Source organism: Rattus norvegicus, chromosome 3 (assembly GCF_036323735.1).
Source record: "Rattus norvegicus strain BN/NHsdMcwi chromosome 3, GRCr8, whole genome shotgun sequence".
Classification (NCBI taxonomy): Eukaryota; Metazoa; Chordata; class Mammalia; order Rodentia; family Muridae; genus Rattus; species Rattus norvegicus.
In genome coordinates, this window is record NC_086021.1 from 165,181,648 (window position 1) to 165,197,909 (window position 16,262).

The 16,262-nt window shown below is 43.5% G+C and overlaps 1 protein-coding gene across 6 annotated transcripts in view; it reads left to right on the top strand.

Annotated features, from left to right (window-relative positions):
* Nucleotides 1–16,262, top strand: part of Phf20 (PHD finger protein 20) — a 108,940-nt gene that overhangs the window by 11,311 nt on the left and 81,367 nt on the right. For 5 of the 6 annotated variants that reach the window (NM_001107795.1, XM_017591785.3, XM_006235404.5 and 2 more), the window contains one exon: nucleotides 10,046–10,160. In NM_001107795.1, the coding sequence (NP_001101265.1) occupies nucleotides 10,078–10,160 (83 nt within the window). In that variant the 5' untranslated portion in view covers nucleotides 10,046–10,077. Of the gene's footprint in view, nucleotides 1–8,242; nucleotides 8,433–10,045; nucleotides 10,161–16,262 lie in introns of those variants that run through there. The other variant, XM_039105081.2, reaches the window with a different exon arrangement.

A 16,262-nucleotide genomic window follows, 5' to 3' on the forward strand; every position in this document is an offset into this window, starting at 1 on the left:
AACAAAAGACACCCCTCTCCACCTCCCTCCCCCTCCCCCTCCCCAAACCAAAACCACAATAACTCAAGCTTCACTCCAGACCTCTAGACTGTAGAGTATTTGAACAGAGTGGATACTTGGAGGCTGAAGCCCTTAGGGTCTGAGAAAAGTAGTTAAAATTTTGTTAGACACCAGAGACAAAATAATGACCTGTCTTCAGGTGCTGGGTTCCTTAGGGTTTTCCATCATCCGTTGTCCCCAAGGGGTATTAGTAGTTGGTATGGTTTTTGAGTTTTTCGAGGTTTTAGCACAATGAAGTCCTTTTATCCTATATAGGATGCTGCTGACCTTGTTTTTAGTGAGGAAGCTGAGGTTACCTAGAAACAGGTGTGTTAGATGCTGGGGTGCCCATCAGTGTTACTTACCTTCTGGGAGAGTTCACCTGAAACCAGTATTGAGCTGTCACTGAGCAGGTCAGATGTCATGGGAGGATACAGAACTGATACCCTGTGGGGAGGTTTTTTTCTGATGACTGTGCCCAGGCCTAACCCAGGTGAAGGAGGCAGCTTTTCTGCAAAGGTTCTGGAGGTGGGTTGGGGATTTAGCTCAGTGGTAGAGCAAGCGCAAGGCCCTGGGTTCGGTCCCCAGCTCCTAAAAAAAAAGAAAAGAAAAAAAAAAAAAAGAAAGAAAAGGTTCTGGAGGTTGAAACTACAAGTCTGGATTGGTAGGGCTGAGGGCTGTAAGATCAAACAGCCTTGGCAGCTTACTAGGAGTCAGGCTCTTTGAAACACCTGTGTGAAGGTGTGCACCTCATGCTGTTACTTAAGGGAGGAGGAGCCTGAGGCTCAGGGAGGAAATGACTTGTCAGACGTTATGTGATCCTAATTTAGGTAATCCTACCAGAGTCTTGGCTCATAACTGTTTAGATAGACCTCCCTGCTTCTCTCCTTTCCAGTTCCCATCTTTAGAATCAATGTTTGGCTTGGCAGTGTAGTGTTTTTGTTTTTTGAGATAGGACTCTGTATAGGCCTGGCTGTCCTGGAACTCACTCTGTAGACAGTGATGATCTCTAACTCACAGAGATCTGTTTGCCTCTCTGCCTCCTCCTGAGTGCTAGGATTAAAGGCCTGAGCCAACACTACCCAGCCAGCCGTGTGGTTGTTAGCTGGAGTCAGACGACCTACTCTGTAATCTGTAGTCCTAGTGTCATGTAGCCCAGAGGAGTCTCCAGATTCTGTTCCTGCCTACATTGGCTGCCTTTCTTTCTTCCCCTTATTTTTTTATTATTTTTGTTTGTTTGTCTTATTTATTTACCCAAACAAAAACAGGCCCTTAGATGTTAGAGATGTTGGCTACTGAGCCAGTACTGATTTGGGTCAGGTGGGGGTGTGTCTGGAGGATTAGGGTTCCTTTGACAGTTTAATGGTTGAGAAAGATGTTGGTAGAGGGCTTCTCTAAATTTGTGGTTGGTGATACATATGTGTAATCACCTTCTGGAGGTAGAGACAGAAGGAAGGTCCAGTTCAAAGTCATCCTCTGCTATGTGAGATCCCATCTCAAAATTTAAAAAATTATTTGGGTGGTGGTGGCATAGCCACTCGGAAGGCAGAGATAGGGACATCTGTGAGTGTGAGTTTGACTTTGAGGCCATCCTGGTCTACAGAGCTAGTTCTAGGACAGCCAGGGCTACACATGCACATGCACACACACACAAACTCTTGAGAAAAATAAACTTAAAAAATAGCCAGAACTCCTGAGAGCCTTAATTGGATCACCTTGGCATTGAGAAACCTTGAAGTAGGGCCTGCAGAATGGTAGCTGAAATGAAATGGTGTGGATGTGTTTTCTTGGCTGCTTGAAAGGCAGAGGCAGGGGTTTGGCTACAGAATAAGATCTTGTCCCCCAAAAAGAAAGAAAAACACAAGAAAGTAAAGACAGCTGAAAGAAAGGTGTTGATCATGGCCCAGCTTGACTGTGGCCTTACACTGTGATGGGGGAGGGGTGGACGGCCTGAGGGGAAGCTGTCCCTTCAGGAAAGCTGAGTAATAGGCCAGAGGTCACAGAGAAAACCTGGGCACCAGGCTCTCCCTCTGTTTCAGCCACCTCATCCTCAGTAATATGGAATGAGGAAACTCAATCCGTTTAATCGTGGGAGGAAAAACTTGGGTTCTCAAAGAAAGCATTTTTTTTTTTTTTTTTGCTAATTTGTAAACAGTGTTTCAGTCAGAAATAGTGACTCAGGCCTTTAATCCCAGCATTCAGGAGGCAGAGGCAGGGGGATCTTTGTGAGTTCCAGGCACACTGCTATAAAGGGAGTTCCAGGAGAGCCAGGGCGATACAGAGCCTTTCCAACCCCTCCAAAAAAGCAGTGTTTCACTGTGTAGCTCAGGTTTCCTCAATCTTGGGGTGACCCTCTGTGTGTGAGGATATACACTTATTATTGTGTTCTTGGGATGCATGAGGTGAGTTGGGGGTGGCCTGTCTGTGCTGTGCAGAGAGTGGAGATTAGAGGGTAACTTCCGTAGCACCAGTTCTTTCCTCCCATCTTTACACAGATTCCAGGAATAGAACCAGGCTTGCAATAGCCATCAAGCTCCTACACTTAACAAAGCTATCCCAAAGCACCGTAGAAAGCACCCTAGAAAGCATTTTAAGGATTTTTGTTGTTCAGGGCTGGGGAGATGGCCTAGAGGTTAAGAGCACTTACCACTCTTGCAGACGGCTTGGGGTCAGTTTCCAGCACCCATGTCCGAAGCTCATAATCCTCTTTAAATCTTTACCACTCTTGCAGACGGCTTGGGGTCAGTTTCCAGCACCCATGTCCGAAGCTCATAATCCTCTTTAAATCTAGATCCAGGGTATCTGATGCCTCTGTGGGCACTGCACACAAATGGTACACACATACATACAAGCAAAATACTCACATATGTAAAAAAAAAAAAAAAAAAACTTCTGTGAAAGCCCCATAATCCTCTTGGGGCTGGAGAGATGGCTGAGTGGTTGAGCACTGGCTGCTCTTGCAGAGAGGTCTAGGTTCCTCTCAGTGCAGCTCACAACTGTCGGAAATTCCAGGTCAGGTGACCCAACGCCGTCTGGTTTCTGCAGGTACTCTCGTGGTTTCTGTAGGAACCAGGCATACACATCGTTCGCTGACTTACCTTTACATGTAGGCAAAACACCATACAAATAGAACAAATCTAAAAAAAGCACCCAATAAAAACCCCACAAAACCAAACCAATCTCCCTCTGTCCTGTCTTTGTCTCTTCTGCTGTCTGTTCTCTATCCTGTCAATTTTAATAGATTGATTGGACTTTTAGTGTGAGCTGGAGAAGGGCCCTGCTTGAAATGGGATCTACAAACAGCACAGACCTGCTACATAGCGGAGGATGGTTTCAAACCTCGCTCTGCCTCTCAGGCTTGCTTCCTGGAGACTGGTGTTTGTTATTTTTTTTTAAGGTTCTGAGAATAGCATCCATGGCCCCTGCATGCTAAAGCATGCATGTCTGAGCCATGTCCCCAGTCCTGGGCTAGATATTCTTTCTAATAGGACTTTAGGCTTTCCTGGCCTGATCCTCACAGCTCCCAAGATAGAGAACATTATTCCTATGATAACAGGAAGAAAAGACTGAAGGGGTAGCTCATAAACAAATGTGGGATTTGGACAGGAATTGTGCCAACTTTAATCCTCGCATTTGGGAGGCAGAGGTAAGCAGTTTGCAAAGTGAATGCCAGGCCAGCCAGGGCTGAATAGTAAGACCCTGTCTATCTGTGATGAGTGTCACAGAATGTCTCCTAATTATCCTTTGTTCCTTATCTTTGAAAAGAAACTTCCCTGTATGTAGAAAACTCCCACTACTAGCCTTCTGTACTCCACATGGATACAATGGTACACGGGCTACACACGGACATACAAAATAAATAAAAATATAATAAAACTTGTTAAATAAAAAAATGTTCTGCTGTTCCTAAATGTGAGCATTATTTCTAGGTTTCTCTAGACTCGAATGTAAAGGCTCCAGGTTTTTTGTCACAGACGGTTTCTTTGCAGTATGAGCTGTAGTCTTCAGATAGAAACGACAAGGTTCCAAGCTCCTAAGCAGCCTCACAGCTCACCCCTCCCTCCTGTCCATCTTGAGGTTTAGAAGATGGCCAGGCTAGAACCTGAGCTGAGCCTGGGCTGTGATCCACTTTCTCCTCAGCAGGACTTGCGTTGGCTCTGGTCCTTTCTCCAGGTTGTAAATGGTGTGATATAAATGCTGGCACAGCCTTTGCAAGGCTCCAGGGGCTCCATCAGCCTTCACTTGCCTGTTGCCTCCGTGTGAAGGTGTGACTGTGAGCCACAGGTGTGTCTGCTTCTGAGGTGATCCTGTTAGTTTTCATAATACAGATTTCGTGTACTTGGATAATTGTTTTTAGATTCATGTTGATTTTTATTTATGGATATATGTGTGCCATATGTGTGGATACCCACAGAGGCTAGAAGAAGGCATCAGATTGCCTGGAGCTAGAGTTACAGGCTGCTCTGTACTGCCCAGTGTAGGTGCTGGGAACTGAACTCAGGTCCTCTGTAAGAGCAGTGCTGCTGAGCCACCTCTCCAGCTCTGCCGTGTATAACCTTGTCTAAGCTGTTAGCTCATAAGTGATTCAGCTTTTTTGTCTATTATATCTCATTTCAGTATCATGGGAACAAAAAACTTAGTCTTAATTAAAGTACCTGGTTTTGAAAGTTCAGTAGCATAGTGTAAGTGTGACATTCTTTAAAAACTTACTGTCTCTGTGGAGGTCAGTGGAAAGCTCGTGGAGTGTGTTCTACTGTGTGAGCTTTGGAGACTGAACTCGTCTTCAGGCCTACTGGCGGCAGGCTTACTACCCAGCTATCTTTCCTCCACAAATAAATTCTTGAGGTTGAGAAAGACAAAGCTACCCAGAAAAAACTCTTGAACAAACAAAACCAACCAACCAACCAACCAACCAAATAAACTGTGTATAGTTTTGTCTTTGCCTGTAATCTCAGCACTCAGAGACTGAGCAGGTTGCTGTGAGACCAGTTTGGGCTACAGAGTGAGCCCGGGTTCCTGAAAGTATAAGTTTGTTGTATGTATGTATGTATGTATTTATTTATTTATTTATTTATTCATTCATTCATTCATTCCTGAAAGTATAAGTTTTATTTATTTATTTATTTATTTATTTATTTATTTATTTTGTATGTGAGTACACTGTAGCTGTCCTCAGACACACCAGAAGAGGGCATCGGATCTCATTACAGATGGTTGTGAGCCACCGTGTTGTAGAAGGGAATTGAACTCAGGAACTCTGGAAGAGCAGTTGGTGCTCCTAACCACTGAACCATCTCTCCAGCCCAAGTTTGTTGTTTTGATATGCATTTCTTTTATGTAGCTCAGGGCACTTGGGTGGGCATGAATCACACACTTAATTGGACCTTTGCCTTTGTTTCTCCCCTGCCACTCTCTGCGATCTGCGAGTGCTTGCGGTTTGTCCGTCTTTGGCATGCCTTATTGACTTTAATCCTTGTTCATGTGCAGGGCAGTCTTTTTGTTAATGAAGGAAGCTATGGGCATAGGCGTAGTTACTTTCTCCTTTGGCTCATGTGCCACAGTATGTGTTAAACTCCTTGCTGTTGGCTAGGGCACTGAGGCACTGGGTCTAAGTAAATAAATCAGGCTCCCTGTCTCTCTAGGACTAGTGGGTTCTTTAGAGAGTCTGAATATAAAGGAGTATTATTTATTTATTTATTTATTTATTTATTTTTTTGGTTCTTTTTTTCGGAGCTGGGGATCGAACCCAGGGCCTTGCGCTTCCTAGGCAAGCGCTCTACCACTGAGCTAAATCCCCAACCCCATAAAGGAGTATTTTGAAGTTCTCCAAAGTCTTGGTGGTAGGATCCTACGGATTGCATCAGGTAGTTTTTTCTTGGGAAATTTCCTTTGTCCATATACAACATCCACATCTTCATTTTTGCATTTTTTAAGTATGTAGGTTTTTGTTTTTTTGTTTTTGGTTTTTTTTTTTTTGTTTTTTTGTTTTTTGTTTTTTATTTACATCTCCTAAATGCTGCCTCCTTCCTGGTCTTCCCTCATAGATTTCCACCCCCCTTTCTCTTCTCTTTGAGAGAGTAAGGCCTCTCTGGTTATCCTGCCTGGCACATCAAGTCTACACAGGGCACATCCTCTCCTGAGGCCAGACAAGGCAGCCCTGTTGAGGAATGGATGCCATATGGGAGAGCCTTTGCTCCTGTTGTTTGGGGACCCACTTGGAGATTGAGCTGCACGTCTGCTACTTATGTGCCAGAGTGGTGGGGAGGGTCTCAGTCCATTCGGTGTATGCTCTTTGGTTGATAGCTCAGGTTAGTTGGCTCTGTTGGTCTTCCTGTGGGATTTCCATCCCCTTCAGGGCCTTCAATCCTTCCCCTAACTCTTCCATAAGGGTCCCTGTCCTCTGTTCAACATTTGGCTTAGGGTCTCTGCATCTGTTTCAGTCAGCTGTTGGGTGGAGCCTCTCATAGGACAGTTATGCTGGACTCCTGTCTGCACTCTGTTCATCTTTGTAAACTAAAGATTTTTGAAAGAAAATTACCAGGCCCCAAACAGATAAATCATAATTATTTTTATTTAAAAACTAAATTAAAAGTAAAAAATATATACTCTAATGTTTATGGGATTGGGGATTTAACTCAGTGGTAGAGAGGCTCTGGGTTTGGTCCTCAGCTCCCCCCTCAAAATAATGTTTTACAGAGTCTCACTGTGTAGTCCAGGCTTCCCTGGAACTTTCTGTGTAGGCCAGGCTGGCCTTGCACATACAGAAGTCTTCTGCCTCTCAAGTGTTGCAATTAGGGCATGTGCTACGGTACTTTAAAAAAGTCCTATAATGAATTGATTGTGAATATTGTTATTAGTGTTGGAAGTACGAGTATTTAAAGTTTTTTAGTTTTTGTTAAATTTTTGTTGCTCTTTTCAAGACAGGGCTTCTCTGTGTAGTCCTGGCTGTCCAGAAACTTGTTCTGTAGACTAGGCTGGCCTGGCCACCTGTGTCTGCCTCCCAGCCGCTGGTCTCCAAGGCAGGTACCACCACCTGGTACACATTTATTTACTTTTGTATTTTATGTGTTTCTGTAGGTATGTGCCATAGCACAAATGTGACTGTCAGATGACGACTTTTGGAATGTGCTCTCTCCTCTCACCGCATGGGTGGGAACTCATTCTCAGGCTTGACAGTAACTGCCTTTAGTCTGAGCCATCCAACCCTCTCATGTGAGAGTTTTAAGGTTACAGTTTAATTTAATATTCTCTGAGATAGACCTTGCTCAGTAACCCTGGCTGCTCTGGAACTTGATATGTGTAGACCGTGTGGGCCTGGCGCTCACAGTGATCCCTTGCTGTCTCCGCAGTGCTGGTTTACAGGTGTTTAGCACAATGCCTGGCCCTTGGCAGTTCACCCAAGGAAGGTGTTTTCAGGAGCCCCTGAGAGAGAGAATGCGATGATCCTCACTCATCAGTTTCCCCCCTTCAGGCCTGTGCTATCATTCCCTGAGACAGGATCTCACAATGTAGTCTTGGTTGGCACTGAACTTGAGTGATCCGGTCCTCCTGCCTCTGCCTTCCATGGTCTGCAATTGCAGGCATGTGTCACCACACTGGGCTTGGTTTCCTACTCTTTCTTTTGCAGTGCTGGGAATTGAACATGACCTTGTTCATGCTGGGCAGGCTTTTCCTCACCCAGCCACGTCCCCAGCATTGTAGAGTTACTTAGCCATGTCTGGCCGAGAGCTGAATTGTCGCCGAGGATAGCCTTGAACTCTTATATATCTCTATTCTTATGTATCTATCTTATATCTATTCTCCTTGAGACAGAATAAATTGGTCTCTGTATAGCTCTGGCTAGCTTGAAATATATAGATATCACCGTGCCTCTATCTCTGCCTCTGGAGTACTGAGATTAAAGTAAGTTCAACTAAAGTAGACTTACGATATAGGCCAGGCTAGTCCATATTCTTTGTGTTCTTTTTCTGCCTCAGCCTTTTGAGAACTGGTATTTTGCAGCTGTGTTCTAGATAGAATGCCTGGCTCACCTACCTACCTACCTACCTACCTACCTACCTACTTTTATTTATTTATTTATTTATTTATTTATTTATTTATTTATTTATTTATTGGCCAGAGTGGGGGATCCAGGTGATTGTGATCTATCTGATGTGGGTGTTAGAAAATTAATTCTGGTTTCTTTTTTTTTTTTAAAGATTTATTTATTTATTATATATAAGTACACTGTAGCTGTCTTCAGACACACCAGAAGAGGGCATCAAATCTCATTACAAGTGGTTATGAGCCACCATGTGGTTGCTGGGATTTGAACTCAGGACCTTTGGAGGAGCAGTCAGTGTTCTTAACCACTGAGCCATCTCCAGCCCTAAACTCTGGTTTCTGGAAGAGCTGTGAGTGGCCTTAATTAGGCTTCCTTCCTTATTTATGTGTTTTTGTCTGTATGTATGGATTTATTTATATTTAAAGATATAAAATATATAATACATATATTTATATATAAATATATTACACATAAATATGTTTATATAAAATATAAATATCTAAAATATTTATTTATTTAGGCATTTTGAGATGGGGTTCTCTATGTATACCTTGCTCTTCTAGAACTCATGTAGACAGGCTGACTTTTCTGGGATTAAAGGCTTATACCACCATACTTAGCTTTGTTTGTTTGTTTGTGTCTCTTTCTTTTTTTAAGATGGCTTTATTTCATTACATTTATTTGGGTCTCACTGTTAATAATGGCTGGTCTGGACCTCACAGGGATCTGTCTGCCTCCTCTTCTGGAGCGTTGGATTAAGTGTGTGCCCTCCTGGTCCCTTTAGTGCTGGACGGTATTTGGGGCTTTGTATTTGCTAGGCAAGTGCTCTACTACTGTGTTGCTGAGCTGTGCATGTTGCTCCAGAACTTTCTCTTCCTTTTTCATTGTTCCTTTTAAGGTAAGGCTGGTTTCAGACTCCCTAGGTGAGTATGTCTGCGTACCTTGTGTGCATTTGGTTTCTGCAGAGGCCAGAACAGTGTCAGATCCTCTGAAAGCTGAGTTGCCATATGGGTGCTGATCTATTAAAGGAAAGTACGGAAAGTCCCCTGCATCTGCTTACTTACTTTGACTATAGGGATGGATGGCCACCAAGCTTGGCTTTATTTGGTGCTGGGGATCAACACAGGGCCTTGTACTCCCAAGTCAAGCTGCATTCAGCCCTACAATTTTTTTGGCTACTCTTTCTTTCTTTCTTTCTTTCTTTCTTTCTTTCTTTCTTTCTTTTTTTTTTTTTTTTTCTGGAGCTGGGGACTGAACCCAGGGCCTTGCGCTTGCTAGGCAAGTGCTCTACCGCTGAGCTAAATCCCCAACCCTTGGCTACTCTTTCAAAGGTAGGATCAGGTGCCTTTTTTTTTTTTTTTTTTTTTTTTTTTTTTTTTTTTTTTTTTTGTCTTTTCTTGCTTTGTTGTTCAGAGTTGTCACTAACCCCTGGGCTCTGGGGTTTCTCTTGTCTCTTGGCTCTACATTCTTGCCTACTTTCTCAGCTTCTATTTGTTTCCTTTCTAGCACTTAAATTTTATAGCAATTGCATTTTTAGCTGACTTCTGTTCATTGGCTACCTTATAATCGGAGGCTCCTTGAGGGTAAGAACTGTGTGTCTCTTTGGGTCTTGACTGAATCGTTTCTGGACAGATACTTGTTGAATGTGTTGGTACGTGGTTGAACTTAATCACAAGAGCAGCTGGGATTGGAGTTCTGAAGGACGTACTTCATAGATGAGCCCTTGGTGAAGCTTGCTGAGAGAGTCCTCCACACTTTCAGAGATCACACAGGCTGTGGAGAGGTTAGGGGTGCTGTTAGTGGGGACACCCGATAGGAGGGGTGGCACCAGACAAGGCGCTGACAGGGTCATGGAGCTGGGTGTTTTGAATAATGCCTGCTTGGTTTTTCAATGTTTGGTGGTGATGCTACACCCGAGGCAGACTTTCCCAGGTTTCATGAATATTTAATTGGCTTTTTCAGGAGAATAAAAGCAGCCCCGTTGATGACTGAAAATGACCAAGCACCCACCTAACAGACGAGGAATCAGCTTTGAAGTGGGAGCCCAGTTGGAAGCCCGGGACCGTTTAAAAAACTGGTACTTTTATATTTTTTTTCTGCTATTTTAAGCATGTTAGGGAGGGCATCTCACTAGCACTGATAAAGTGGGGTGCTTCTGTGGTATTTTCCAGCTTTCTCTGTAGTACAAGGATCCCTGGGTCACACTTGTTCTGGTTCTCCTGTTTGATGAGGGAGTTATGAGAAAGCAGAGCAGGCGTTGCCATGGGAAAGGAAAGCTTCCTCACTCTTGCCTGACAGAAAGAGATGGGCTGCCTGCTCAGAATGGAGATGAGGAACTGGATGGGCACAGCCCCTCCTGCTCTCTGGGTGTGGTGTAGGGTGGCTAACCCAGGTGTAGGGTCCTTCCTACCCAGGGTTGCTTTTCAGGGTTATCAGATAAAAAGCTGAGGACTCTTGTGCATTGCTGAATGCTGTCTGTTTTGTGTGACAAGGCTTCTAGTAACTGAGGCTGACCATGAATTGGTAGACCAGCCTCTTAAGTCCTGGGACTACATGTCCCTGCCACTGTGGTTGACTTGTGTTACTGCCTTTTGTCCTCTGGCTGTCAGATTCTTTGAACATTCCTATAATGTGGTCAAAGTCACTGGTAATGTTGGCATCAGGGAGTTATTCTGAGAGTCATATATTGAATATTTGGAGAGTAACCTCAAAAACTAAACATAACTAAACATAAACATAAACTCATAAACATAAACAGTGGTGGCACACACTGAACTTTGAGCAGCCAGGAGGCTAAGGTAGGGTTTACTGAGGACTGGAGCAAAGCCTGGGCATAGTGAGTTCTAGACCAGCATAACCTGCTGAGTGAGTTCCTGACCCCCAGAGACAAGCTAGCCATCAGAGTTCAGGTTCAGTTGGTAGAGTGTTTATCTAGCACGCACAAAGCCCTGAGTTGGATTCCAGGTTGGATAAACCTAGGTTTGGAGAGAGAGAGGCTTGAGGTTATCTTATCTGCTGCACAGTGAATATGAGGCCTGCTATGTCTACATGAGACCTTGCCTAAAAGGAGGAAGAGGAAGAGGAAAAGAAAAAGAAGAAGAAGATGGCGATGAAGAAGAAGACCAAGAGGACGACAACAACAATAGTAAAACGACGACAACAACAATAATAAAACAGCTCCCAGGACTGCTGCAGTTGTGGACATGTACAATTGGTTTCTTGGTGCTCAAAACCAGTTACAGGTTTCAGGACAAAAACCTTTTGAGTTTTTCTGAGGAAGAGCACTTGTGATAGTTATCTCAGAATAGTTTGACTGTGTTTTTGGGGTATAGGCAGAGGTCTGGGGAATGAATGCTATTGGGCAGAAAACTGTCCACGCTATTAGGAATAAAGTCACTGAACCAGAAAGGAGTTAGTGGTAGAATGTTGTTTGGAATGGGTCAGGCCCTGCGATCAGTTCCTACCACTTCAGAAGTAAAGAAAATGTAGTTTGGTTGCATTTGTACTGGTTGTGGACAGAATTACTGAGAGTGGACAGTTTCTTAGGTCATTTGCATTATCTATAATTATTTCTTATATTGGTTTCAACTGTGTATTTCTGTGTGTATGCATGCGTGTATGTGTTTTCAAGTGCATTTGCCTATGTATGCAGGCATGGTGGTCATTTCCCTGTGTATGCATGTGGAAGGCAGCATAAAATGGACATCTGTGTTGTATTTTTGAAGACGGTCACTCACTGAACCTGGAACTTGCTGCTTTGGCTTGACTGGCTGGCCAGGGAGGTGCCATGACCTGCCTATCTCTTTCCCCTCCTCAGGCGAAGGGCACTGTGCCCAGCTTCTCCATGAACGCCAGGGATTCAAACGCAGGTCCTCATGTTTGTGTAGGAAGCCCTTTTCCAGCCTTGTCAGTCTGTTGTTCTCCCTGTACCCCTCCTGGCTGCCAAGGGGAAATGGACTGAACCCAAGGCTTTGTGCATATTAGACCATTGTTCTTTCTACATCCCTGGCCTGTTTCTGTTTGAGTTTGCTTTCTATTCTGTGATAAACACCATGACCAAAAACAACTCAGGAAGGAAAGGCTTTTAAGTCTGGTCATAGTTCATCCTTGAGGGGAAGCCAAGGCAGGAACTCCAGCGAGGCAGGGACTAGAATCGGGCACTCAGTGAAGTGGGGACCATGGAGGAGTGCTGCTCACTGGCTTGCTCCTTAGGACCAGCTGCCCAAGGGTGGCATGACCAAAGTGAGCTGGATCTTCCCACTGTAATTGTTCATCAAGAAAATGTTCTTACAGACTTACAGGTCAGTCTGATGGAGACATATTCTCAATCGAGGTTCTTCTTTTCAAATGACCCAGCCTGTGCCAAGTTGACAAAAACTCCCAGTACAATTTTAAATTTTATTTTTTATTATTCTCACGTGTGTGAGTGTATGTAACTAATTTTAGTGTATGCACATCAGTACATTTGTGGTGGTCAGAGGACAATTTATGGTTCTCTCCTTTTACTGTAGGATCCAAGGATAGCACTCAGGTTTTTATACACTATACCATCTTTCTGTCCGATTTTGGTGGGTTTTTGGGCATTTTTGTTTGTTTGCTTGCTTGTTTGAGACAGAATTTCTCCTGTTCTATAGACCAGGCAGGCCTGGAACTCAGAGACCCACCTTCCTATCCCTCCCCAGTGCTGGAATTAAAGGTACTAACTATGCTCCACCCACTTTGTTTTTTTAAAATACACTGGTGTTTTGCTTACACCAAACTGTCGGTGCAAGGGTGTCAGACCCTGGAACTGGAGTTTCAGACAGTTGTGAGCTGAAGTTGAACTCAGGACCTCTAGAAGAACAACAGCCAGTGCTGAGCCATCTCTCCAGCCCTGGTTTTGACTTTGTTTTTAAGGCTGTGCATTTATTGAGTGTGATGGAGCACACCTGTATTTCCAGCACTTAGGCTAAGGCAGGAGGATCCATTAGTAGTTTACAGCTAACCTGAGTTACCTTTATCTTATCTTGATAAACAACCCCAAATAAAAATGTTGTTAGAGGGGTTTGGGATTTAGCTCAGTGGTAGAGCGCTTACCTAGGAAGCACAAGGCCCTGGGTTCGGTCCCCAGCTCCGAAAAAAAGAACCAAAAAAAAAAAAAAAATGTTGTTAGAGAATCGAGGAACTTTTTTTGGGCAGGATCCGACGATATAGTCAAGACTGGTCTGAAATTCACAAAGATCTACCTGACTCTGCCTCCCAAGTGCTGGGATTAAAGGTTTGTGCTGCCACCGCCTGGCTTAATTATATTTTTGTTTATATTTGAAAAAAAAAATCAAGCTACAGGTAAAACTAACTATAGAAAAGTTATTTATTTATTTATTTATTTTTTTTTTTGGAGCTGGGGACTGAACCCAGGGCCTTGCGCTTCCTAGGCAAGCGCTCTACCACTGAGCTAAATCCCCAACCCGTGAAAAGTTATTTATTAATCAGAATCAGAAAATACATTTTTGTTAAATTTGCTTTAGAAAGAGTAGAGAGGTCTTATCCTCCTACTTCAGCTTTCTGAATTCTGGGATTTATTACTTAAAAATACACTTATTTATTTTTAAAAATGTAAAAGTATTATGCATATGAGAGTTTGCCTACATGTCTGTGTACCTCACATATGTCTGGTGCCCACATAGGTCAGAAGAGGGAGTGGGATTCCCTGGAACTGGAGTTACAGAGAGTTGTGAGCCATTGTGTGGGCTGGGAGTCCCCAGGTCCTTCAGAACAGCCAATGCTCTAACCTCTGGGTTACCTCTCAAGAGCCAAGCCAACTCTCACTTTTGTATGTCTGTGCGTATGCCTGAGTGTATATGTGCTATACATGTGTGCAGGAACCTGTGGAAGTCAAAAGTTGTTTTAAGGCCAAATGGCATTGCATGCCTTTAATCCCAGCACTCCAGAGGCAGAGGCTGATGGATCTCTTGAGTTTGAGACTAGCCTGGTCTACAAAGCAAGTTCTAGGACAGGCAGGACTATACAGAGAGACCCTGTCTCAAAAAAAAAAAAAAAAAAAAAGGGAGCAGCAACAACAGCAATAAAACAGAAGAGGGGTTGTGTCCCTGAAATGAAGGAACATAGAGTTGTGAGCTGGATGTTGTGCTGGGAAGGGACCCTGGGTTTCCTCAGGGGAAAGGAGTGCTCTTCTCCACAGACACAGACATCTCTCCAGCCCAGGATGGTGACTTGGAGGTACAGTCCAACTGTGTAGCGCTCAGTGCCCTGGACCTTATTCCCTCTTGCCTCAAGACTCCTGAGTACTGTGATTACAGGTGTGTGTCTTTTTAATTTCTTTTTTCTCCTTCTTTCTTTTTTTTCTTCATTACATTTTACATTTATTATTATTTATTGTATACACTTGTGTCATGGTGGTGTGTAGAAATCAGGGTAATTTGGGAAGTCAGTTCCCTCCTTTTATCTTTATGTGGGTTCTGAATTGAACTCAGACCATTAGACCTAGCTGCAGGCTCCTTAAGGTGCCTAGCATCTTCACAGCCTTTAAAAAGTATCACACGTATTTGTTTCTTTGTTTATTACTGATTGATTGTGTGTGTGTGTGTGTGTGTCAGAGGACAGCTCTCAGAAGTAGAGCTCTCCTTCTACTGTGTGGGTTCCAGTGATCACTCTGTTATCAGGCATGGCAATGGCTCTTCTACCCACTGAGTCGCCCACTAGCTTCCTTTTTGTTATTATTGTTATTGTTGTTACTATTTTGGCAATAAGGACTCACTGTGTAACTCTGGTTCTCATGTTTCCATCTAAGTGCTGGGATTAGAAGCATGCAGTCAAGCCTGGTTTATGCCACATGGAGGGTCTAACCTAGAGTTTTGTGCCTACTAGGCAAGTACTTTACCAAGTGACCTAATTCCCAGTCCTTCCCATTCATTCATTTTAATATCATCATCATTTTTTTTTTTTTTTGAGACAGTTTCTCTGTATCCCTGGTTGTCTTAACTCAATCTGTAGACTAGGTTGGCCTTGAACTCACAGAGATCTGCCTGTCTGTTTTTCAAATGCTGGGATTAAAGGCTTGAATCACCACTGCTCAGCCCTAGTCACATTTATTTGTTTTCAATTTAGCAAACTTTTTATCAGGCAATGACTAAAATGCTTTCCTGCTTGGTTTGGGTCTTGTCCAGGAGACAAAGGGGCCATTGGTGGCTGGAGTGGTCTTTTAGTGGAGTCTTGTGTTCTGTTCTGTGTCAAGAGATGATAGGGTCTCAGGAAAGGTCAGTGGGCAGCCAAGAGTAAAGCTTCATTGAACATTTGGGCACAAACAGAGTCCGGGGTGGGGGCAGGAGGGACAGTATGCTGTCCCTGGTGTCAGTTGGTTGGCTAGGTCCCTTGGGTGTGGGTAACTACTTAAAACCCTGCATCATGCCCTGATTAGTTTACTGTCTTGATTGCCCTTCCAAATTTAAATAGCAAGTCAATAGGCCAGCCTGTGAACATTACTACAGTGTTTGAGTCTCCTATCTGCTACAGTAAGAAACGGATGTAGTTTTTAGCTAGATGCCCTGAACTCAGGTCTAAAATGCTCTTTTTACTAGCTGAGTTTCCTTGGTTAAATTATTTTACCTTCCTAGCCTCATGTTTCCATATAGGCAGAATGAAATATAATTGATTGTTCCATGGATTAGATAGGATCATTCCTAGTGTCCCATTTTTAACTTATCAAGGAAATACAACCATAATTATTGTTGTTTTAAGACAGGGTGTCTTGCACTTTAGTCCAAGCCAGCCTCCAGCTCGCTGTGATTTTCCTGCTTCTGGTGGTAGGTTTGTGTTTGTTTTTGCTCTTTTTGAAATCAGATCTTACTATTGTTCTGTCTGTCTTGGAACTCACAGATCTCCCAGTCTCTGTCCCCGAAGGGCTGGGATGAAAGGCATATGCTACTACACAGCAGTTTTCTTTATTATTATATTCCAATTTCTGCATTTTTATTTATCTTGTGTGTGTGAATATGTACAGGGAGGTCAGAGGGCAAAATAGGAGTCAGTACTCAGCTCCCACCCACCATGTGGCTTCCAGGGATTGAATTTAGGTTGTCAGGCTTGGTGGCAAGTGTGGTAAGCATTGGAGGTTGGATTTTTGCTTTTTTTTTTCCATCTTTATTAACTTGGGTATTTCTTATTTACATTTCGAATGTTA